The sequence below is a fragment of the Gavia stellata genome, chromosome 15 (genome assembly GCF_030936135.1).
Source record: "Gavia stellata isolate bGavSte3 chromosome 15, bGavSte3.hap2, whole genome shotgun sequence".
Taxonomy (NCBI): Eukaryota; Metazoa; Chordata; class Aves; order Gaviiformes; family Gaviidae; genus Gavia; species Gavia stellata.
Genome location: NC_082608.1, coordinates 1,178,799 through 1,201,846, shown reverse-complemented (window position 1 = coordinate 1,201,846; position 23,048 = coordinate 1,178,799). Strand labels below are relative to the sequence as shown.

General features: G+C 55.0%; 2 protein-coding genes across 2 annotated transcripts; one reads left to right on the top strand and one right to left on the bottom strand.

Moving 5' to 3' along the window:
- Positions 1–441: 441 nt before the first annotated feature.
- Positions 442–14,427, bottom strand: E2F4 (E2F transcription factor 4). Its single transcript, XM_059825077.1, has 11 exons — positions 14,372–14,427; positions 13,346–13,568; positions 11,428–11,537; positions 10,767–10,928; positions 10,199–10,242; positions 7,326–7,387; positions 6,667–6,952; positions 5,381–5,572; positions 4,126–4,173; positions 1,485–1,529; positions 442–1,151 (listed from the first exon to the last, which is right to left on the bottom strand). Exons 1-11 carry the CDS (start codon positions 14,425–14,427, stop codon positions 1,036–1,038), a joined length of 1,344 nt encoding a protein of 447 aa, XP_059681060.1. The 3' UTR covers positions 442–1,035.
- Positions 14,428–14,876: 449 nt separating this feature from the next.
- Positions 14,877–23,030, top strand: EXOC3L1 (exocyst complex component 3 like 1). Its single transcript, XM_059824778.1, has 13 exons — positions 14,877–14,924; positions 15,912–16,072; positions 17,290–17,509; positions 17,826–18,486; positions 18,651–18,768; positions 18,968–19,093; positions 19,179–19,279; positions 19,716–19,826; positions 19,955–20,084; positions 21,132–21,254; positions 21,633–21,788; positions 22,230–22,354; positions 22,824–23,030. Exons 1-13 carry the CDS (start codon positions 14,882–14,884, stop codon positions 23,008–23,010), a joined length of 2,262 nt encoding a protein of 753 aa, XP_059680761.1. The 5' UTR covers positions 14,877–14,881; the 3' UTR covers positions 23,011–23,030.
- Positions 23,031–23,048: the final 18 nt, after the last annotated feature.

The following is a 23,048-nucleotide window of genomic DNA, read 5'->3' as shown; positions in this document are numbered from 1 at the left end:
AAAGCACTATTTTGACAACACCTACGTAACTTGTCACAGGAAAGTACTACTGAATTGTTACTGCTTGGTCGCCTTTTAGACGGTTGAAGGCTCAAGTGCAATGGTTGGAGAAGACAGCTATTTGCAGATATGAGCGGGCTCTGATGTACCTGGAGTACCTTACAAGCACCAGCTGGAGCAGTCTTATCCTTTCAAACATCTCTTCACTCAAGCAAAACCAAATAAAAATTCAAAAAACCATACTGGCACCTCTTCCTTAGCCCTGTAGAAACAGCACAGCTGCTGTACAAGGAGCTGGAGCCCCTGGGCTCATGCATCAGCAGACTGGTGAACGCAGAACCAGTATTCCTGCTGACACACAAGCAGGGAAACACTCAGCTCCTGGGTCCTACTAGGAATGCTCAACTCCTGAGTCCCACTAGGAGGCACAGCCGGCTAAAAAAAGTGCTTTTTCTTGTAAAACATACTAGCTTGGTCTGGAGTCACTGGAAGAAATGGACACTTTGGTGCCATTTTTTTTTTTTCCTCGTTGTCATTCAGAAAAATAACCACCCCAACCTGAACCGCTCACATTGAAAAATCTAGCTAACTACCTCCGGGCTTGTGAACTGACCACGATATTAGGGCTCCTTGTAGCAGCTGGTACCTAGGAGGTGCAAAGTGCCTCTAGGAGTGCAGGAAAAACCAAGGCATGCGGATTTGAGGAAGCTCGGAGAGGCACATGGGCAAACTCTACGGGTGAACTGGGAACGCTCAAAACACAGACCCTTTGAAGTGAGGCCCAGGATCCAGTGGAGTGAGAAATACGTCGGGGCGAGCTGCACGTGCACCTTGTACGTGCAACAGAGGAAGAGGAAGAAGCTACGGGGAGGCTCCCGGCCTGCAAGTCCGCATCTCTTGGTTTTGAGTCCATATGAGAGCATCTCCGAATCGCTCACTCATCGAGCTCTAGCACAAAAGGGATCCAAAAATAGACACTTTCCAAAGAGTTACAAAACGGTCTGTGCTGGCGAGGCTCACAGCCGCACTGAGAAGTCAGAGGTTGAGGACAGGCACATCAAAGAGGTCACAGACGCCTTCGCTCTCATCCAGGTTATAGATGTAGTCATGATCTCCAGGTGGAGGGGAGAGGCGGAGCAAGGGAGCAAACACTGGGGAAAGAGAAGCCCACAGTTGGTTACAAAACTCAGCACTCCCACACCTAGCCAAGAGCTGCCAACGGACGCTGAGCTGCGGAGCCACGAGGAGGCCACCTCACGGTAACAGTCTTTGAGCTTGCTTCAAATCAGCCTTCCGATATGGAGGGCACAGGCTCTCCTGGTCCTCGCAGCTCTCTCAGGGACTGGCAGGACAGTGAGAACGGAGTCTGTGTCCAGCGCCCAGAAAAGATGAGGGAGAGTCTGCAGTTGCAAGACCGAGTCACACAAGACAATCTTCCTCCCCTGGAAAGGCCACACCGTGACGGGGGGACTCAAAAGACTCACCTTCAGATGACATCAGCTCTTCCAGCAGCTCAGAGTTCATACATTCTGGGGAAGAGACAAGCATGGTTAAGCAAAACACTCTGCTTTCCTGCTCTGCTCCTGTGCAGTATCCCACCCTTCCCAGCCTCTTCTGGCCCTCACCCTTGTTCTCCGGCTAAGGCAGCGTGGGCAGCAGGCAGTGGCGAAAGGAGGCTTGGGCCTCCTCCCACGGGCAAAGGGAAATCAGTGCCAGAGGATTCAAGCTATATCAAAAAATTCTGCAGGAGGTTTCTGCCTGCTTTAGCTCAACCATGCGCCAGTCTCCTTCATACGATGGGCTTTGCCTTACCCCAGCGCTGGCATGCTAGCTGGTGCCCCAAACGCCTCCAAAGGGAACTCATCAACAAGCACCAGAAATTGAGCTGGTAAAGCCTGACATATTCACAGTCCTCAATTACCCACCACCTTTGCTAAGGGGACAAAAATTAAAAGCCAAATGAGCTGTTCCAGGAGCAATAGAACTAATGAACCTCCAGTTTTCTCCAGACTTGTGTCCTTTGTCCCCTTAATTTGCTCCCCTTGCTTCACGGCTGTGTTGTGGCTAATCCAGCCATATGCTCTGGCAGATTCGCTGGCTGCCCGCTGCCAAACAGAATGAACATCTGAGCTCTGCATATCCTTCCTGAATGGGCCATTAATTCTGCTCTCCCCTTTACTGCCCACACACCCACACAAAACTGTAAAAAAAATTATCTCCGAAATGTCACTCCTTTCTCCAGCATTGTTACTCTTGGCTAGTAGGTTCACGAGGAACTTGAAGGGTAGACAGACAAGCACCCAGACAAAGCACGTGCAAGTCAATCTCTTTTCTTTAAGAAGCTGAGCGTTTAAAAACAACTTTCTGAATACCTCGCACTTTACCAAGTTAAGATAGTGAATATCTAACTCAGTTTAACTGGATTGATGAGACGCTACCAACACTTGAAATAGGCTTTCACAAAAGAAATTCAGGTGAGGCCCTTTTCAAGATGCTTATCCCCAGCAGGCTATTTCCTAGAGGACAGGAACCTACCTGTCTAATTCAGTGCCACGAGATGAAAGGATTTCAACACCAAGTGACTAGGCAGGACTAATACCAGCTTCAATAAATAGCAATTAAATGCAGAACCTGCATTCTTAGATCAGGCCTGGTAATATAGCAGGGCGTGTATATGTGTGTGTTGAAATTCAGTTTTTTTCCAGGATACAAATTTAAAAGAAGCAGTTATTAAGCACCCATTTAAAAGAGAGAGAAAACCATGCAGAAAAAGTAATTCCAATACAAAACACTGAGGAAGAACTCCAGGCTCTTGCAGTTTAAACTGCATAGCCTTAAAGCAGCAGCCAGTGCCAGGGCAACATTACTGGGATCGCACAGGGATGAAGAGGCTGCGTGGCGCACACTGCAAGGCCCATTTCTCCAAGCTCTGTAGCGTTGCTTTTTTCCAGTCCTGAGCTTTGCCTCTGTAGCTGTCGACTGTTTTGTCCTTCGCTCCTGGATCTCTACCTTCCCCCTCCAAATTGGGAAGAATACTCCATAAAACAACATACGTTACCACAGACAGCAAACATCTCCTTTTTAATAGTGTCCACATAGTTCCATAGTATAGTTTGGGTTAAGCTAGATCTTCTACACGGGCTGGGGCCTTGCAGCAGTTTATGTTTCACATTGCGAAGTCAAATTTATTCATCAGATGCATTCGGTCACTACCAAGACTTTATCCACTGCCTACAGCAGCGTGTCCTGAGCACGGAGGAAAGGTGTTCTCCAGGCCAACTGCGGAGCCCAGGGCTCCTTGCACGCAGATCAGACGGTTGCGTGTGTGCATTTGGGACTGTGGGATTTTTTTTTTTTTTTTACACAAAGACACCTGCTAGAGCACAGAACTAGGGACTGTTGTTGTACATATCCTGTCACCACCACAAAAGTGCTTGTGTGTACTCGGCTCTGCCTAGCTGTTGGGCTAGAAAGTATCATGGCAGCGTTGAAGGGAAATAAATGTGCAGATAAAAGGAGTTTCCTGGTTTAGGCTTATGTTAGACCAAATTCCTTCACATCTCCTGCCCTTAGCTCAGAGTCCGTCCCACCATTAGGCAGTGACACCCAGACATTCCTTGGGCAGAGGCAGAACTCCCAACACAAGCAGCAGCATCCCCTCCCCTACTGCTCCAAAATTACTAGCACCACCAAAACCACGGAGGGATATTTTGAAGAAAGAAGATTATCTCCCTAGATTATTTGCTTGGATTAGCCTCGGGCAGGCTGCAGCTGAAACAAGACTAACAGGGATTTTTCTTGTGTGCAGACAAGCTGGAGAAGGAGCACGGGAAGCCAGAGCACAGATTAGTGTTGGCATGAGGAAGGGAAAGCCCTCGTCTACACACTGTAGGGCAAACACTTAACAGAGGTTGCTGGCAACATGAAGACAGAAAAATACATACAGAAACCAGTAATTTTAAGAGTGCCTAACTACAAGTAGAGAGCCAGCAGCCACCAGTGACCACAAGCACCTTACAAAACCACATCCCCAAAACAATCCAAAAGGGAGTGAATAAAACAAACTGTCCCGCTTCTCTGGGTAGCCGGGCACAGAACAAAGCCGTGGTCAGGGAGTGAACATACCTCTCGTTGGATCAAACATCTCTGACAGCTCTTTGGGAAGTTCCAGTACTGCAAATACAACAAACCAAAACGGTTTGCATCGTTACAGGAAGAGTCTGAAATGCTTTACAGCATAATCACCTACTGTCCTACTTGCACACCCAAATCATCCTATGCCATCCAGAAAGTCAGCTCCCACCCCCCATGTCACATATTTCTGCTGAAATGATAAGCAATAAAATACTTAAGTTCAACTACTTTAAAATAGATCTGTAGGAGCCCCGGGACATGAACATGTTATCATCACAGTCAGAAGCTCTAGAATAATTGCCTGTATGTAAGCCTCACACGGCTTCAGCTTCCGTACACCACCTTGATTTCTCTTGCGTAGGATGAGGGCATAGGGCATGCCTTTAGAGAATCAGCACAGGCCCCCTGGGATATGGTCAGCTATATGCACACCAAAGGCCTAATTCCACAATCGAGACCGCTCCCAAGATGAAGACAGCCAGTTCATGCTTCTCTCAGACACGCTAGCAGCAGAAGCGTGGAAAAAAATATCACTGCGTGAGCTACATTTGAGCAAGATTTCCTCTTCTAACCGTAACTCTCTAACCTACAGTGTTTCTGCAGTGAAGGTAGGCTTCAAAACATTAAAACAGTGTGTCTTACCCAGAGGATGCTTTTCTCTCCTTGGGCCAGCCTGCCATTTCCTGGCATAAAGCTCAAGGTTCCTTTTTCAAAGCCCATTTCACCTCATGAAGCACATCAAGGAGCTCCCCAAATATACACTGAGAGATCGTTAAGACCATAAGATGACTAAAGATAGATGAAGTATTCCTGAGTAAAGGAGGAAAACAGAGACAAGAGCTCTCCTAATAAAGGAAAACTCCTCACGAGTTACAAAGGTGCTCTCAGTGACGGCTGGAAATTCTATAGCTCCACGCAGTCTCAAAAATTTGACCTAGCACTACAGAAGGGACTGAAAGGGAATAATCCTACCTATAACAGAAGAGATGTGTGTCATGCGAGCGTCCCTTGCAGATTTTCTAGTACTGTTGTCACAGAAAGCGTCAGGACACTAGACATGACACAGTCACCTTCTCACCAGGTTCCCCAGCACCCTCACAGGGAAGTGCCTACTCGTCCCTTGCAGAGCCTGGCTGACAGCAAAGGCAGAACGGAGTTCAGCTCCTTCCCCTGGGGCCAGCAGCCTTTCCCTCGCTCCAAGCAGCATGCTTTTGGAGCAACACATGAAACGAGGGTGCATACTCACTTCCTGTGGGATCGGGCTTGATCGGCTCGAAGGAGGTAGAGGGGCTGGGTAGGACGGAGCTGCTATCCAGCGAGGCAGAGGACTGTAGCGGCTGGGTGTCTAACCCGGCCGGCTGGCTGGCCGATGCGGACGCATTGCTGAGGGGGTCAAAATCACCGCTGCTCTTGGACTCTGCTGCTGAGAGGCCACATTCTGGAAAGAGCCACAGACACAGACAGGAATGTCATCTCCCACCAGCCCCAAAACAAGCAGCTGCAGCGCAGACTCAACCCTCGCTGGCAATGCTGGCCGAGCACAGACAGCTGCATAGGAAGAAGGCTTCTTGCTTTCCCCCAGTAAAAACTCCCAGGTCCTGCTGCAGCTCTGCTGGAGAGCAGTCTTGGTGGTGCCAAGCTGCACATAAGCCAAGAGCACGCTCTCACAGCAATTAACACAAGCCAGGTAGTAAGCTACACCAGGAGAAGCGTGGCCAGCACATTGAGGGAAGTTGCTATCCTCCTGCGTGGGGCTGAGGCTGCACTTGGAGTACTGTGTCCAGCTTTGGCCATCCGCCAGTTCAAGAAAGATGCGGAGAAGATCCAGCTGAGGGCTACCAAGCTGGCCAAGAGTCTAGGGCACATGGCCTACAAGGAGGGGCGGAGGGAGCTGGGCTTGTTCAGTCAGGCATAGAGAAGTCTAAGGGCAATCTAACAGCAGCTTGCAGCTACCTGAAAGGCAGTTACAAAAATTAAGAACTTCTCAGTGGTGCCAAACGATGTACCATGCACAACAGGCACGAGATGCAGCTCAAAGGATCATCCATCAAGACAAAGGAATTCACTGAGAGGGTGCTGCAGCCCTGGAAGAGCTCACCAAGGAAGCTGGGGATCTCCACCTCTGGTGGCTTTCAAAATTTGGCTGGACAAAGCCACAACCAACCTAATCTAGTATTTTTGAGGGTCTTTTTTCAAACTGAAAGTTGAACAGGACACTTGAGAAGACCCTTTTACAAACTTCTGCTAATCAATGAACCTGTGTGATTAGTCTCTCCCCCACTGCTGCTCCCACAGGCTGGCACTACTCCCTCAAGCTTCAGAAGCCAACTGTATTATTTCCGTTAGCACACCCAGCCCGTCCCACTAGCCAAGACAAAAGAAAATGCTGATGGCAGCAAAGACAGAGGTCCCCCCTCTGCCAGGAGCTGACAATGCTGCACGACCAGCAGTGCCAGCCCCAGCCAGGACAAGGAACGTACTCTCCTTTGTCTGCCATCATCATGTTTCTACCTCCTGTAACCTCCCCCTCACCTGTGCTTGCGGCTTTCTGCACGGGAGGGCTATGGTCCTGAGTGCTGGTAGGTGTCGGTGTAGAGGGCTGGGTGCTGCTGGGAACGGATGCCTCCTGGAAGTGGGCGAGCGGTGGTATCTGCGGTTTCGAGGGTGCAACTGCCTGGCACTGAATGAGGTCTTCAGGGGGAGGGACAGGTAGTACGACAGGAGGAGAGCTCCAAGCATCTTTGTTTACTAAGAGAACATCAATGGGACCACTTGTGCTCTTCAGATGGATCTGATATTTCTTCTGCCCATTTAGGCCCTGAAAAAAGTCAAAAGCAAAACACAACCATACATTAAATGCTCTTTTCAAAGAGAACAGGAATTTCCCAGAGGCAAGACATGCTGTCCAGACAGTTCAGCACAGTTCCACACACAATTCCCCTGACTCCAGGATTATCCTCTCCCCTGGTGCTCCTGCAATTACTCACGTACTTCCAAACAACAGAGTTTCCTGGCAGTTATTTAATATCTGGAGCCTTCCTTGGGTTGTTGGTTCCTCAGACTCCATCAAACGCCTGACTGCCAACTCCCAGCCTGGTCAATCCAGCAACAACCCCCACCCTGACACACACAGATGCAGACACACAGACACACACATACTCCTACTCTCTGCCCACGCATTTATCACTCACCTCAGGGATGGGAACCTCCAAACGTGTGCCTGATGGGGCTCGAATGGCAAGGAGGGTGTCTCCTGTGAAAACAGACTGGTCAGCACTCAGTGGGCACAAACTGTTCTGATAATTAAGCACTGACAAATGGGGCTTTGAGGAGGGGCTCCATCTCCTGCGCTCCCTTCTGGGAAGGATTACCATTTACACCCACCTGAGCTGCCAAGCATATCGTTCAGCTCCCAGGGCACAAACAACCTGTTTCTCCCAAAGTTTCTCCCAAAGCAACCCTAAAGTTTTTTAGCGGCATCCTTAACAGGACTAACCTTTCTTTCCCTCAGAAGGGCTGGCTTAAATTCACTCCTAAGAACACCTGAATCCTAAGGAAAGGATCCTTCATCCTGTTGTCACAAACTTTTAGATGTGAATTATAAACAAAAGAGCGCACAACTCAAAGGGCTGCACTGCCAGCGGAGAGATGGTGTCAAACTAGGCTCAGGAGCCTGGCTGCCAACAGCACGGCAGCCTCAAGCCGGGGTACCAGTACCCGAAACCAACACTCCCCAGTCTCTACTGGCAAGAGAGCTGCCTGGTGTTAGTTGTACTGGACCCCGCACAGAGCCCAGCACACGCAGGGCTAGGAGCCAGGCTGACAACGTCTTTCCTTTTCAAGTTTGGCAGCCCCTTAAGACCTGCGCCCCTAATAACACAACAGTCACAGGCGAGCAGTTTCCATTCCGTATCTGGGTTTAGAGAAACGTTCACAGCACTGGTATTTCTCTGTTCACATTAGCTGTATTCAGGCTGAGCAGTTAGCAGCTTTCACTTTGAACGTTTAAGCTTTGGTGTGGTTAGTATTCACACTTCACTGGTATTCTGCATGAAGCTTCACTTGATAATTAACACAGGAGATCCCCAGAGCGATGAGAAAGAATGGACAGCAGAAGAGGGCATCCTTTAATTTCAGGCAAGTAAATAAAGGCCAGATCAACAAAAGGTAAAGGGATTAAAAATACCACAGGATTTGTCAATAAGATGGGATTCCTTTAACAAATCTGCACTTAAGAAAAATACTGTTAAGAGACATTAAAAGCACATAACAAAGCTCAAAGACACAAGCTCAAGCTTTAAGACCTGTTAGCTTCAACAACACATGTGCTGTGTTTCTATCTCCCTTGATAGCTACGTCCCAAATACTTTTACAAAACAGCGTACAGTGTGTTTCCACTTCCTTTTTGATTCTGCAAGTGCAAAATGCATCCCAGCAACAGATGGGAAAATTATGTTTCCCAGTCACTAAAGCTAACATATTCTCACTTTTTATATTTTTTTAATTAATCCAAATAATGAATCTATGTTTGACAAGAGTCCAAGCATGGAAATCTTCAAGCCCTAACTCTCTTTGAGAAAGCGAATTCAATAGCAGTCAGTCAGAAAAACCAGGAGCTGAAATTCAGCCTGCACCACAGTTCAAGAACACAAGAGGTCCAACAAAGAACCTCTGCAAGGCTCAGATGCTCAGGAGAGGAAAAAAAAAAGAAAGTCATGTAAGGCATATTCATACAGGAAAACTGAACAGACAACAGAAAAACATGGATCAAGCCTCTGTTCTAGAAGGAATTCAGATCTGCCCTCAGTAAGATCTAATCTCTGCGTATTTTGGGGAGGTCTGACCTCAGACACAAACTGGTTTACAAAAAACAGGTGCAATAAAATGCAAAACACTCAATCAACCAAGCAATAAGCTGTCTGCTGGTCTCCAGTAAACTCTTCCAGACTATTATGAGTTATCTGGCCCCAAGCACTGTCAAACTGAAAACCCAATCCCTGCCCCCAAAAAGTCCTAACTTAAATCAGAAGAGTCAGTAAAGCAAAAGGGGTGGTGATGCATAAGTTAGCAGCAGGAACTCGAGCAGAATAAAATCTGCTGAACAAGGAAAGCACACAAAGGCAAAGATGAAAAATAGAAGAGCTGACGAAGTGTAGGGTGAGAAGAGTGCTTGGAGGAGACGAGGAGAGAGTCAGGCAAGGGTGAGATCAGGCACGGCTGGGGGAGATCAGGATAAGTAGCTTCAGCCTCCGCTGCAAGCAAGCAGATGCAGGTTGCACGAGGTCAGGAGAGGTCAGGTGTCCACCGAAGCAGAAAGGAGCTGCGACTCCACACCGCCACAGCTGAGCGGAACAGTTTTTGTACTGCAGGCTGCCGTACTGCACACTGGCCGCCGGGGATTTTTTTTTTTTTTTTTGGTCCTACAGTTATCATTATAATTGGCAATAGAGAAGAAACAGAGAGTCCTGTGGGTTTGCTTCACTTTTGCCCCACAGAGACAGAAGATACAGCTTTTTATACAGGCGCCTCACGGCTTTAGGAAGGCAGTACACAAGGGAGTGAGGTCACAGCAAGCAGCGTATTCCCGTCTGTCTTGCTCTTCACTACCTCCTTCTTGCATTCTTGTTGGTAGAGGGCATGATGCAGCCACGGGACCACTTTTTGTACTATTTTCCTGCTTACACACAGATTTCTACCATGCAATAAAATTTGCTTCCTATTATTAGAACACTGCCTACGCAAACCCTCAAAATTAAGGGCTTCTAACATAACAAACATACACCCACATAGTGACACCCAGCAAAAAGACTTCCTTAGGAACAGCAGCTACATTCTTTTAAACACAAGTAAAAGAAACCTCCTGCCCCTTCCGAAGGTGACAAAAAAGCTACAACTCAGTGGTACACAAACCCAGGATGGCGTCAGAGCTTGCACTACATTTAACTTGATGCTCTTGGGCAGCCCGTGGTCTGCTGCCTCCTCTCTCCTGGAGAAAGGAGAGCAGCTGGGACAGACTGATAGGACCACAGCGTTACATCTTTACGATGGAGCGCGATTTCCTCACCTGTGAAGCACTTGCAGATATCTTCATGTGTCACATACGCTAATGTTTCCAAGGTTAAGGAGAAAGGCTGCAGCTTCCTGCGCAGACAGAGAACTCAAAGGGCACCTGGCGTTTCCTTCCCGAGCACGAGAAACGCCATTCCCAGAAGGCTCTCCATGCCACACTCTGAAGCAGTCTGCAGGTGAGGTCTGCAAGCTACATACTCGTCAGAGCTGACATCCTAAGACAGGCAAGCCACAAGAGCAGCTCTGCACTCGAGAAAGCGGCACCTGTGGCTCAGAAAGAAGCACTTCTCTCATCATGGTAAACATTATGGTGTTTTTTTACTTCAAAACACCAGATGAGAAGCTGTGCAGCACAGAGAAAGCTGGTTCCCGGGCTGACAGTCACCCTAATTTCAAAAGCAGGCACTGCCTCTTGACCCTTTCAGCGCAAATCCTCCAGCAACACCAGGTCACCACCACCTCTCTGCCCCGAGCAGGGCAGTGCCAACTCAACCCTCAGGTCTCTGCTTTCCAGCCCAGGAAGCAAACACGGAGACAGAGTAATCAATTCACACAAAGGATATCGACTGTTCTGTACATCTTCTGTAACGTTTTTGATGCTCTGCTGAACCCACATCTTCTGCTGCTCCAGCTCCTGTTCCCGCTGCTCCAGGTCCTCTATGTCTGCCTTCAGCTCGATAAGTTTGTGAGCTATTTCCCGTGTGTTGCAGCCAGGACCCACCCCTCTGTGCCAAGTGAAAAAAAAAAAAGCGACATGCATCAGCCTCTGGAGACACCCAGACCAGCCCCAACCTCTCAGAGAGGCGGCCACCTCCCTTAGTGCCACCCCTGTCATACGTCAAGGCCAGATCGTCCGGAAAGCCTCATCTGTACCGGCTCCAGACCCCCACCTTCCAGCAGAGCAACGTTTGGTACATCTGCCTACACCCCACAGACTGGAAGGGCTCTCCCCCATCTCCAGTGCCATGACAGGCATCTTTTCTAGCCCAAGGCACTGCAAATACTTAGTTTGTACCAAAATTACAGCTCCGCTGTAAAAGAGACACGCCATACGTACTTCAGCTTTCCTCATTGCTACCATCAGCATAGCCCAGCTGGGGGACGTACAAGCATGCACAGACCACCGAGGAACCTTGCTCTGAGCAGGGCATTTTTAACACCAGTGTCAGTTAGACCTGGACTAGAAGGAACCTGTGAATGATTTAGACCTTCTTTGTCACTCACTTCCACTGGATACTGTTCTTGGATTTCTTCTCAATCAACCCGATGCCTTCCAGGACATTTGTGATATCGTAGATCCGTCGCTTCTGTCGCACGGCCAAGGTATCCGCAGCCTGCAAAAAGGTTAGACGCTTAACTCCAAACTCTCAGTCATGTTTCACTCCTTCCTGCCTGTCAGATTAAGTCCTGGCCAAGCACTCTGCTCGCCATCTCATACCTCTCTTGTTCCAGCGCCTCAAATTACGAAGCCGTGTTCTCAATGTCATTACGACCACGAGAAGAAGCTGCTGGCCCTTTGCTCATTTTCATACCCAGCAACTCCTCCACTAAGCACAAACCAAATTCCAGCCATCTCGCTCGCAGCGGATCCAAAAATCACCATTCCTCAGCAGCAAAGCAGTGCTAGAAGACATTAGTCTGGTAGCCTAAAAATTCAGTACTCCTTCAGGGTGAAAGAGATGGGAATGGGAAGAGGAAAGCAGAGAGCTGTCTGTGTGACTGACAACAGTTTAGTGAAGCTGACATTCAGAAGGTCTTTTCTAAATCTGATCTAATGACACTTGATAGACAATCAACACCCTTTCAAGAGGCAGATGTTTGAAAGGCACGATGCCTGGAGGAGAGTACGATGCCTGGAGGAGAGTACGATGCCTGGAGGAGAGTACGATGCCTGGAGGAGAGTACGCGTGGCCATAAGGCTCTCTGGGAGTAGCCCTGGGACTTCCCTACCTTGCTCACATGACTCTCCGCCCCTCGGGTTTCGGGACACACCGAACTGCACCGACGCGCCTGTTTCCACTACCGCATGGCAACCTAGCACCGGTAAGAGTTTAACAGGCACAGCATCGGCGTAGCCAGGACCAATAATGTCAGTAGCACCGCATCAGAGCCAGTCAGCACAGGAACGACGTTCCCTCTCACCTACCAGTAACGGCCTGGCACTTCGGAGACCCTACACCGCACAACCATTCAAATATGAACACACTTAACGGACATTTTGAGCAGGAAAACATTGCCCAAATCCAAAGAGATGACAATTTGGCAGAGGAGAGGACAGAAGCCTACAGCCAGGAGACTCCTCCAGCCCTTGCGTCTTCAGGGCTTTCTGGCACTTGTCTGCTGCCTGCCAAGGGTCAGAGCGCACTCGCATGTGTACCCACCTAAGAGGTATTTGTAGAAACCACAGCAAAGGAACTTCACCTATAGAGAAGGCTTAGGTTTAAGTACCGTACGCGCCACAAAGACAGAGTTACTTCCTCTAAGCGAAAATCTTTAAAATGCAGAAGCAAGGTGCGTTCACAGGGCACCTCTCCACAGCCTAAAGGCATCAGGAATAACCTTTGGCAGAGAAGAATCTGCCCACACTCCTCTTCCTGCTGTATGCCAGGGGGGCAAAGCGCAGTAGGGAGGAACAGTCTTTCCATTTCTATATGTCTCGGAGGCTTTATAGGGCTGGATCATTACAGCGCCGACGATCAGGTAGCACCTTGGTGTGGGGCAAGAGCGCAGAAGAGAACAAGACGGGCAAACCGGGCTCCAACTGAAGCCTGCAACGGCAGGCAAGGTCCGCTGCCTCCTCGCTCCTGGGGAAAGCGGAGCGGCTGGGACAGACTGATGGGGCAGGGAGAACCGCTCGGAGGGAAGCGGCGGGAGGGAACATGAGGGCGGCAGCTGCAGACCCCCCCCCTCTGCGCGCCCTGAGCGCGGCTGCCAGCGCTGCCGCCCCCCCGGGGACCCCGCTTTCCCTGCTGCACCGGGCGCTGGCATGTCCCGACTGCCCCCCCCTCAAAACCTGCTTCAGCCCCCGGAGGACCGGGCCTGCGGGAGCTCGGCTTCCCCGCGCAGAAGGGCCCCGGCCCACGGCGGGAGCTCCCGCAGAGCCCACCCCCGGGCCCTCACCCCCCGCCGGCACCCCCCGCACCAGCTTGAGGTCGAGCACACCGTCCTTGGCCTCCTGCAGCAGCGACACGAACTTGGTGGTCAGCAGCCCCAGGCTCTTCTCGTGCCGGCTCGGCGCCCCCGCAGCCCCGCTCCCACCCCCGGGGGGCTGCGGCCCACACTCCGCCATCTGCCCGCCGCCGCCGCCGCCGCCGGCTCCGGCCCCCGCCGCGCTTCCGCTTCCGGGCCGCGGGGCACGACGGGAGCTTCCGGGGCGGGCGCGAGGCGGTGGCGGAGCCCAACGGCCGCTGCGTGAGGGGACGCGCCGGGATCGGGGCCTCCCGGCAGCGGGGCCGGGCCTTCCCCCGGCGGCACCCGTCGCCTTCCGTGCGGGGACGGCGCCTCCCGCTGCGGGCACCCCCTCAGGCCGCGGCTGCCTGCCTCGGGCGGGGCCCGGGGGGCCCCGGGGTAAACCCGGGGTGTGTGTCCGGCCCCGAGCCGTGCTGTGGGAGTGAGACTAAACCTGCCCCCCGTGCCTAACCCTGCAGCGGTTGTGTACGTGAGCCCTGGTAGCGCCTGGGGGGACACAGCAGGTTGCTGCTGCCCGTGGCACACATGTCTGCTCTAAACCATCCCGCGCTGGGGGCGAATCCTCCCATCGGTGCCCGGGGGAGGCGGTGTGTGGCGGGGGGATGTCTCCAGGTCCATTCCCAGCCGGGAAGGGTCCATCCCGAGCCGGGAAGGGTCCATTCCCAGCCAGGAAGGGTCCATCCCGAGCCGGGAAGGGTCCATTCCCAGCCGGGAAGGGTCCATCCCGAGCCGGGAAGGGTCCATTCCCAGCCGGGAAGGGTCCATCCCGAGCCGGGAAGGGTCCATTCCCAGCCGGGAAGGGTCCATCCCGAGCCGGGAAGGGTCCACTCCCAGCCGGGAAGTGTCCATTCCCAGCCGGGAAGGGTCCATTCCCAGCCGGGAAGGGTCCATCCCCAGCCGGGAAGGGTCCATCCCCAGCCGGGAAGGGTCCATCCGAGCCGGGAAGGGTCCATCCGAGCCGGGAAGGGTCCATCCGAACCAGGAAGGGTCCATCCCGAGCCGGGAAGGGTCCATCCCCAGCCAGGATGGGTCCATTCCCGCTTCCCAGCGCTCTCGCCTTCGGGTTGGGTTGTCAGAGGCAGACCCTTTCCCAGCTGCTCCGTCCTCCCGCTATGGGTGCGGATGGTGCGGTGAGAGCCCTGGCCTGGGCCACCATCCCTCAAGGGCACCCCAGGCACCCCGCTGTCCTCCCCGAGCCACGGCGGCTTCGAGTGGGGCAGTGCTGGGGGGCACACAGAGGGGCTGTGTGCCATGGGGGCACCGGGGGATGCCGAGGAGGGCACGCAGGGCATGATTTCTGCTCCTGAGGCCTGCAGCAGCCACAGCGCCTTCCCCTGTGTCTCCCCTCCCCTCCGCCCCCCGTTCCTGACGTCCTGAGCGCGGCTGCGGGAACACAATGAGGCCCTGAGGAGCGCGGCTGCTCCGGCTGAGGAAACGGCTGCCGGTTTCCTCCGCGCAGCCCTGCCCTGGCTCACGCAGCCTGGAGACCATGGGCATGTCTGCGGAGGATGAGCACGTCGCGAGCCCCAGAGGTAACGGGGACGATGCAGCCGCCGCTGGGGAGCTGGCGGTGCTGGGTAGGGGAGGGATGCTACTGCTCGCAGCCTGTTTTGGGGGCTCCCCGCCCTCTGCTTTACCATCCCTGGACCTTTTCCCTGTGCCGGGGCTGGTGCCTTTGCTCTGAGGGGGGTGGAAGCCCGGTTCTGCTTCCTGACCTGTGCCGGTGGCAGCGCTGGTCACCGCACAGCTTGTCCTCAAAGCCGCTGGCTTCTTCCAAAGCCCCCCAGTCCCCGAGGGTGCCCATGCAGGCAGGCTCCCCAACGGAGCACAAGCCCGGCTTGGGATTGGGTGACGTCCCTGCGGAGCTGCGGTAAGCCCCAAGCTGGGAAGTTGCTGGGGATGGAGCAGGGGGAAACGATGCAACAGGCGCAGGGAATGGGGGCTGGTGTGTGATAAGTGCGCTGGTTCTCAGCCCTCCACTCTGGCCAGAAGGCTTTTGGCACGGCTTCGCACTCTGTGCCAAGGGGGACGCCGTGGCCCCCCACAGCTGCGTGGGTGCCTTTGGGAGACCGGGAGCCTCCTGGCCTCACCTCAGCCTGGCTCTCCTTCATGCGAGAGCTGCCATCTCCCCATCCCTCCTGCTGACTCACTGCCGAAGCCAAATCCTGCTATGGGCTTCCCAGGTGCAATCAGACCCCCCCCTCAGACAACCCAGTGTTGTGTTTGGGGGCAGCAATGGGGATATGCACTCAGCCTGGGGGACAGCCCGAGCTGGCAAGCGGGGTGACAGCTCCTCGGGGCAGCCTTCTCGCTGCCGCAGCCACCGTGACAACCCCGGTCCGCGACGGTGGCACCTCCGGGGGCCCTGGCGGAAGGACCCGCTTGCTGCCACAGTGTCCGGCTTCCCACATCTGAGTGTGCTTGGAAGTCACCAGCTTCCTGCCTCTGGCCTCAGGGGCCCTTCCTGCCCCACCAGGACAGGCTTCGTTGTGCTCATTAACCCCTGGCTTTGTCCCCAGACGAGGAGTGGCCAGAAGCAGAGAAGGCTGAGAAGTTGGCGAGAGGAGCCGCTCTGAAATGGGCTTCGGGGGTCTTTTACTGCCCCGAAAAACTGGAGGGGCTCGGGCACTACCGGAGCCGAGAGACGCAAAGGAACAGCTCCATCCAGTCCCGGCTGAAGGTGGGTGTTTGCCACAGCCCACCCCACGGACCCCCGCAGCCTCCCCAAGCAGGGATCTCAGCCAGGGTCCCCTCTTCTGCATTAAGTCATCTGGTTTTTTCCCACTTCTGGAAAAATCTTGTCCTTTGGCTGGCACTTGGCGGGAGAAATGCAATTGTTTGAGGGGAAAAGATCTGGTAAACGCCACCACCACCCCCTGCCCTCCCCCTGGGTAGTTTCTGAAGTGTTCACATGAGTCTCCCGTGTCTTTGACCATCCTTAAAACAAAACACCAAGGGAGTTCAGCACACCCCGTGTGCAGGAGTCAGCGTTCCCCATCACTGTCCCATCCCAGCACCAAAGCTGGGAGGAGGCAAAGAGCTCCAACCTGCCCCTGCCTGCAGATCCCACAGGAGAAACTCCATCTCTGCACACATCCATAAGGGCTGTCCCCGGTTCCCGTGCGCACCTCCCTGCTCAGGACGACCCTTTTTGCGTAACCCAAGGAACAATTAACCCCAGGACCCAATCAGTCTGAGAACCCAAACCTTCTCCTGATTATTTTGGAGATGGTTTCTCCCACCTGAATGTGGGTGAATTGTCCAGGAGGCAACTTGTTTTCAGTGATGTGGCCTCAGAGAAAACAACTTGCTTCTGCTGACACTGGGTAAAAGCGCTTCTCGGCACCAGGAGCCTGGAGTTAAATGGGCGGACAAGGCATGGAGATGTGCCAGCGCCGCTGCAGGGCTGGAAATGATGGAAATCCATTTTGGAGGAGGGTTCATACGGCCACTGAGGTGCTTCATGCCTTGGGGGGCACACGGGGGCCCTCTGGCCTGCAAATATTTTGCAGAAGCAAAGTAATCTTCTAAAACTGAGACATCTGGTTACTGCTCACCCTGCTGCCTTGGTCACCCCAAAGAGATGCCCTTCTCCCACCTCCTGCCCAGCAGCCCTTGCCCCCCACCCCATAAATAGTCACCGTGACTCAGTTTACCCAGAGGGGGGTGAAATGAGCCATTCCTGCTGCTGGAGCGGGTTTCTTGAAGCTGGGTGTGCTTGGGTCTGATGGGATGGGGTCAGCATGGAAGGTCTGGGAGATATGATGACAGATGTGACCTTGTGGAACCAGGAGAGTGCATGCAAGAGAGACCTGGTGAGGCTTGGGCAAATGGTGTGTGAGTCCTGCCGCCCTTGAGAGCTTCTCCACTGCCCCTCCATCCTCTTCTGCTCCCCAGTCAACTGTCCAGTCCTACCTGGAGGGGGTAAGTGTGGGGCTGGAGCAGCTGCGGTCGGCGGCCCAGGAGGTGCAGAGCGTGTGCCAGGACCTGGGGGCTGCGCGGTGGGCCCTGCTCGACAGCGCAGACCGCTTCCAGGGCCTCCAGCAGATGCGGGCGCTGATGGCGGAGCATGTGCAGCTGGCCTCGGTGGTCCAGGTGCTGCCCCAGCTCTTCTCGGGTAAGGCACTGGCCCAGTCCTCGTGGATTTGGGCTGGAAGGCACTGGGGAGAACTCCAGTCCAACCCCGGGCTCCATGCAGGGCTGGCGGCAAAGCCAGAGCAAGTCGCTCCGGCTCTGCCGGTTGGGTTTGGAAAGTCTCCGTGGATGGAGATGTCACTGCCTCCCCAGGGCCTGATCCAGCACGGTGTTCCCAGAGCCCCAGATCTCAGACCCTTCCCCTCACCATCTCCCTGCTAACCTGCGTCCGTGACCCCGATGCCGACCCCCTTCGCCCCCTGCACTCAGTCCTGGCATCTCTCCTCCCTCTCCCACAGTCCACGAGGTTTTTTCCCATACCCTGCAGCTGCTCCATGGGCAGCACCTGCTGGAGGCCCATGCGGAGCTCATGATGATGGAGCACCTCCGGGACGACATCCTCTCCCAGCTGCACCTCCGCGGGCTCTCCAGTGCCCAGACAACTGTGCTGTCCTACTTCGGTGGCCTGCAGGAGCTCAACGAGAGCCTGGCCAAGCAGCTGTGGGACATCGTGGGCAGCAGCCTGCGGCTGGTGCGCGAGGACCCCGTTCTCTTTGTCACCGCCATAAGGATCATCGAGCGGGAGGAGAAAATAGATGATACTCTGCTCCTGGAGGCCACCTTCCTGCCCCCCGGCCGCCCAAAGGGCTGGAGGCAGAAGTTTTACCACGTTCTCCGGGAGACCATCACAGGAGCCCACTTTCATGCCGCCCGCATGGACGCTGAGGGGCCAGGGCTGGCCAGGCACCTGGCAGCGCTGCAGAAGGACATTGTGTCTGAGCTGCGTGTGGTGAAGGACCTGATGGTCCAGTGCGTCCCAGCTCACTACAACATCCTCAGCGTCTGCACTGCCACCTACCACCAGGCCCTCGCCAACCACCTCCAGGACATCCTCCGAGAGGACCTGGACAAACAGGCGCTCTTCCTCCTCCTTGAGTGGACGCTTCATGTGTACCACAGGTCAGCACCAACCCCAGCACCCAACTGGGTTGTCCACCAGCACACAGGCGGGTTGGGTGAGTGGCTCCGGCTGCCTGGGGATGACCGCCGGGAGGGCAGAGGAAGAGGTGGGAACTGCTGGAAAACACAGGTCTTCCCAACCCTGTCCCACCTCTGCCCCCCAGCCCAGAGATGATGGGTCACCCTGACCTTCTCCCAGAAGTGGACGTTTCTGCTCTGGGCCCCTTGATGTCCCCTGAGCTCGTGGATCAGACAGAGAGGAAATACGTGGTGAAAGTCAAGGTGAGTGAGCGGGACAGCACATGTGCAATGGGTACGGGGACCCAACGACCACCACTGTGCTGGCCTGTGCTCTGACAGCAGCAGGAGACCATGAGCCTGTGGGACGAGGCCCAGGACTCGCTGCTGTGCTGTGTGTTAGGTCTCAAGGGATTTGGTACCTGACTTCTTGGGCTGACCATGGTGGGTGTCCATCCCGCAGGCTAGCGTGCTCGAGTGGATGCAGAGAACCCTGGAGGTGGAGTTCAAGGAATGGTTCAGGGAAGAGGAACCTGAGACGGACCATCAGGGCTTCTTCCAGTCAGCCCTGCCCATCATTGTCATGCAGGTGGGTCCCCAGCACCGTGGGGCATGGCCATGCTGTGGCCTGCAGCCTCCTGCTGACTGACCTCCACTCTCCTCTCCCTGTGCAGATGCTGAATGAGAATATCCAGGTAGCCTCCTTGATCACCGACTCTCTGCAGCAGAAGGTCTACAACATGGCCTTGGAGGAGCTCGAGGCATTTCTGGGCCGGTCAGTGGAGCCCCTTGCACCCCTGTCCACCCTCAAAGACCATGGGTCCCCATGTCTGAGCACCGTAGGCTGATGGTGGAGATCTGCCGTGGGGAACCCAGCACTCATCCAGGTCACAGAAGGCTCAACAGCCTGTCTATCCATGGGGCTACCGTCTTAGCCCTTGGGGCCATCAGTTCTCAGGGCTTGCTGCCCCAAGTGCTCCTCCGGTAGTGCCGAGCCCTGCTCTCCCGAGGGGTCCAGAATGGGTCCCACTGTCCCACCCCACCCAACAAACCATCACTCTCCAACCTGGTGGCAGGACCTGGAAAGAGCCAAGTGAGCTGGGAGGGTTGTGGGAGGTCCACATGCCCCCAGGAGCATCCCAGCTCCAGGTCCTTGTGGCGAGACGTCCGAGGCTCTGTCCGCCCATCATGGTTGACTCGCTGTGTTGCAGTCTGCGGGAAGCCCTAGTGCAATGCGGGAAGGAGCACCAGAAGGACCGTACCATACCCAAGTACTACGTCTCCTACCTGCTGGCCATGCTCAACAACAACCTGGCTCTCAGGTAACGTGCACCAGCACCTTGTAAGTCTTGTAACAACCCCACTACCCACTCCCCATCCCCACGCGGGACCAGTGTCCCCACTGTGCTTCCCAAGCTACCTGTCCCCTCCCTTCTTCTCTCTCTCCTAGCTCCTCTGTCTCCTCCCTGCACCCCGACACTGCCTGCAGAGAAGTCCCTGCGTCCCTCCGGGCTGCTCTAGACAGGACACAGAAGAAAGCCTGCCAGCTGCTGCTGGAGGAGCTGCTCCTGGACCTGCAGGTACATTTGTCCCCAGCCCAGGCTGGCAGGGCTGCAACAAACCAGGCCCCAGCAAGAACAGCCCTACTGCTACACCCCCAGGCACGGGTTTATTCCTGCCCAGCATCCCCACCACGTACCCCGTGGCCGGCTATCATCCTGCAGACATCTCTGCCAGCCTGGCTCCCAGACCTTGATAAACTGCCTGCAGCTCAGGCGATGTCTGTCGCCAGCCAGCACCACCCTGTATCGCTGGGACAGATGGCTTGTGGCCCCCAAACCACTAACGGACAGAGACCAGGAGCCACAGCCCCCCCGGGCTGCCTCACGCTCCTTTTTATGACTGTTCCATGGCAGAAAACCAACAGGAGAGAGGCAATGTCCGTGCGGAGGATACAAGCCCGTGTGCGCGACTGCCGGAGTAATTTCCTGCCAGCGCAGTCAAATTTAGCTTTCCTGGAGTCTGGACCAAAAAAATCTGGAATAATTAAAGGCATTGCTATTTAGGGCTTGAATGCCATGAAAACGAAGGAGCAGCTAAAGGGTGAAACGCTCGCAGGCAGTGTGAAGCAGAGACGTAGAGGGAATGTCTGCCTGCAGGCAGGAAGGCAGGCAAGGACAGCAGGGCAAGAGTAGGAGGTCAATGCCCTCGGCCAAAAACATGTTATGTCTACACAAGGGAAGTGGAGAGGAGTGGAAATTAAAAATAAAATCACAGCAGGACAGGCCAAAAGCGAGCGTGTGAGGAGCAGCTTGCTGCCCAGACCTCAGGTGCTGCCCACGATGGGGCATCATGACCCAGATAAAGCCCCAAAATGTGGATCTCTGGGTGTCAGGGAGGGGCAGCCCCAGTGTATTTCCATAATTTCCTGATTTAGACCACTCTTATATTTTTATATTGACTTTTGGCTGGCAGCGGGGACTTGGGGGTTTTGCAAGGCAAAGCGGCCGTGCTGCCAGGCAGCAGGCGGGCAGCGGCTGTGGGATGTCGTGCCGCCCTGCAGCTGGCAGCTGCTGCAAGAGCGATGCGATGCAGGGCACCGTACGCTGCTCCTCTGCTTCTTTCAGCCCCTCTGCCTGCAGCTGCCTTCCCGCAAGTGGCTCTCCGGGTCCCAGCTCGTCAGCAGCATGTGCGAAGTGATTGACAAGTATGCAAAGGACTTCTCCCACGTCAGGAAACCCGTCTTCACGGTACGGGCTGCTGCGGGGTGTCCTTTGAATGACTGCTTGTCTGTAGGGCAAGGAGGTTGGGCAGCTGGGTGCCACGGTGGGGTGCAGGATGCAGCCCAGAGGCGGCAGGGAGCTGGGAGGGGAGCGGGGACACAGTCGCTGCTGGGTTTGCTGGAGAGCCCATATCCTCCGGAGCAGCCCAGAGGGACTGGCACGCAGAAATGTTCGGGGTTTCCCCCAAATTCAGCTACTTTCTCTGTCCCTCCAGCCAAGGGCTTCCCAGCAGGCTGTCCCCACAGCTCAGTGTTGCATCCAGCTCCTTTCCCCTCTGCCTTCACCGGGGCAACTGGGGTCCGACACCCAGGCGATGCCCAGCACTAACAGCTCTCCCCTGCCCAGCTCCTGCTGACGGAGAGCGAGCTCCTGGTAGCGAGCCAGTACCTGCGGGCACTCATGCAGAAGAAGATGGTGTGCAAGAGCGAGGAGGAGCGGGCCCAGCTCTGCGATCGCCTGCTGCAGGACGCCACGCAGCTCCGGGAGCTCTTCTGCGGTCTGGTGAGAGGTGCTCGAGTGTGGCAGGGAGTCGGGGCTGGGCCATGGGAGGGGAGCATCGCACAGCGAGGTCAGTGCAAGGAGCTTGTAGCTCACCTCCGTCGCCTTCCTGCTCCCTTCCAGCCCAGAGCAGATGGGGTGGGTACCTCAGCCCGCGAACGAGACGTGGCTGTTACACTTGGGCAGTTGTGAGGCCAAGATAGGAGGAACCGGCTGGATTAGGGACTCGGGGGACCACCCACCCCACCCAGCGCGGGTCGGTGAGGCTGCACAACCTCGTCTCGCCTTGCGGAGAGCCAGCACGGATCGGTGGGACACGCTGAGTGGGGAGACACCAGCTGCAAGGGGCCAGGTCCCCACGTGGGCACTGAGGACCGGGCTGCGTCTCACCAGCCACTGCGGTGGCCCCTTCTCGGTCTCACACGTGGTCGCTCTCCCTCCCAGGGCCTGGACCAGAGCCAGCAGAGCCTGGAGGCCGTCTTTGCCCTGCGGGAGCTGATCTGCCTCAAAGACCCGGCACTGCTCAGCCTGGAGGTGCTGGGCTTCATCATCAAGTACCCCGACGTCAGGTAAGAAGCCCACCTTTGCTCTACCGCCAGACGGGGTAGGCGTGAGTCTGCCGAGGGGAGCCAGGCTTGGGCTGGACCCCATGAGGTTACGCTGCAGAGCAGGCAGAAACCTGGGCTTTTTCCCTCTCCTCCCTGAGGCTCCCTTTTCCCATGCTCCAGATTTGAGGGGTTCTCACAAAGTCCCAAGGGCAAAGCTGTAAAGGAGAAAGGAGTTCTGCTGTGGCATTCACCCGTCTGTGTTTGGTGGCTAAAAAAAGTGTGAGAAATCACAAAACACAAAATGACCCATGAAATGTCCAAACCAAATTCACAAGGTTTGTGGGGTTATTTTCAAGCAAATTTTAGAGTTTGGCTGGTGCAAAGTACCAGCTCTCCCCTGGCCTCAGCTCAGCTTGTCTGGGTGACGGGGGGTTTGCGGACGGTGCCGTGGGCCAGCTGTGCCCGGACTCACCTCTTGCTCTCTGCCCAGCGATGAGCACATCTCCACCTTGCTGGATCTGCGGGGTGATGTCTCCAAGGAGGTGCGGCACATGGTGCTGGAAATGATGGCGCAGCACCCCCAGGTCCTGCCCGAGAGCTACCGGCCCATCTTCAGCACCATCCTGGTCCCCGCGCCGGAGCTGCCCTTCTGCCTTCGCAAGGGCAAGTGTGCCTGACACAGCGCCCCACAGCCTGGTCCCCACTGCCCCCACGG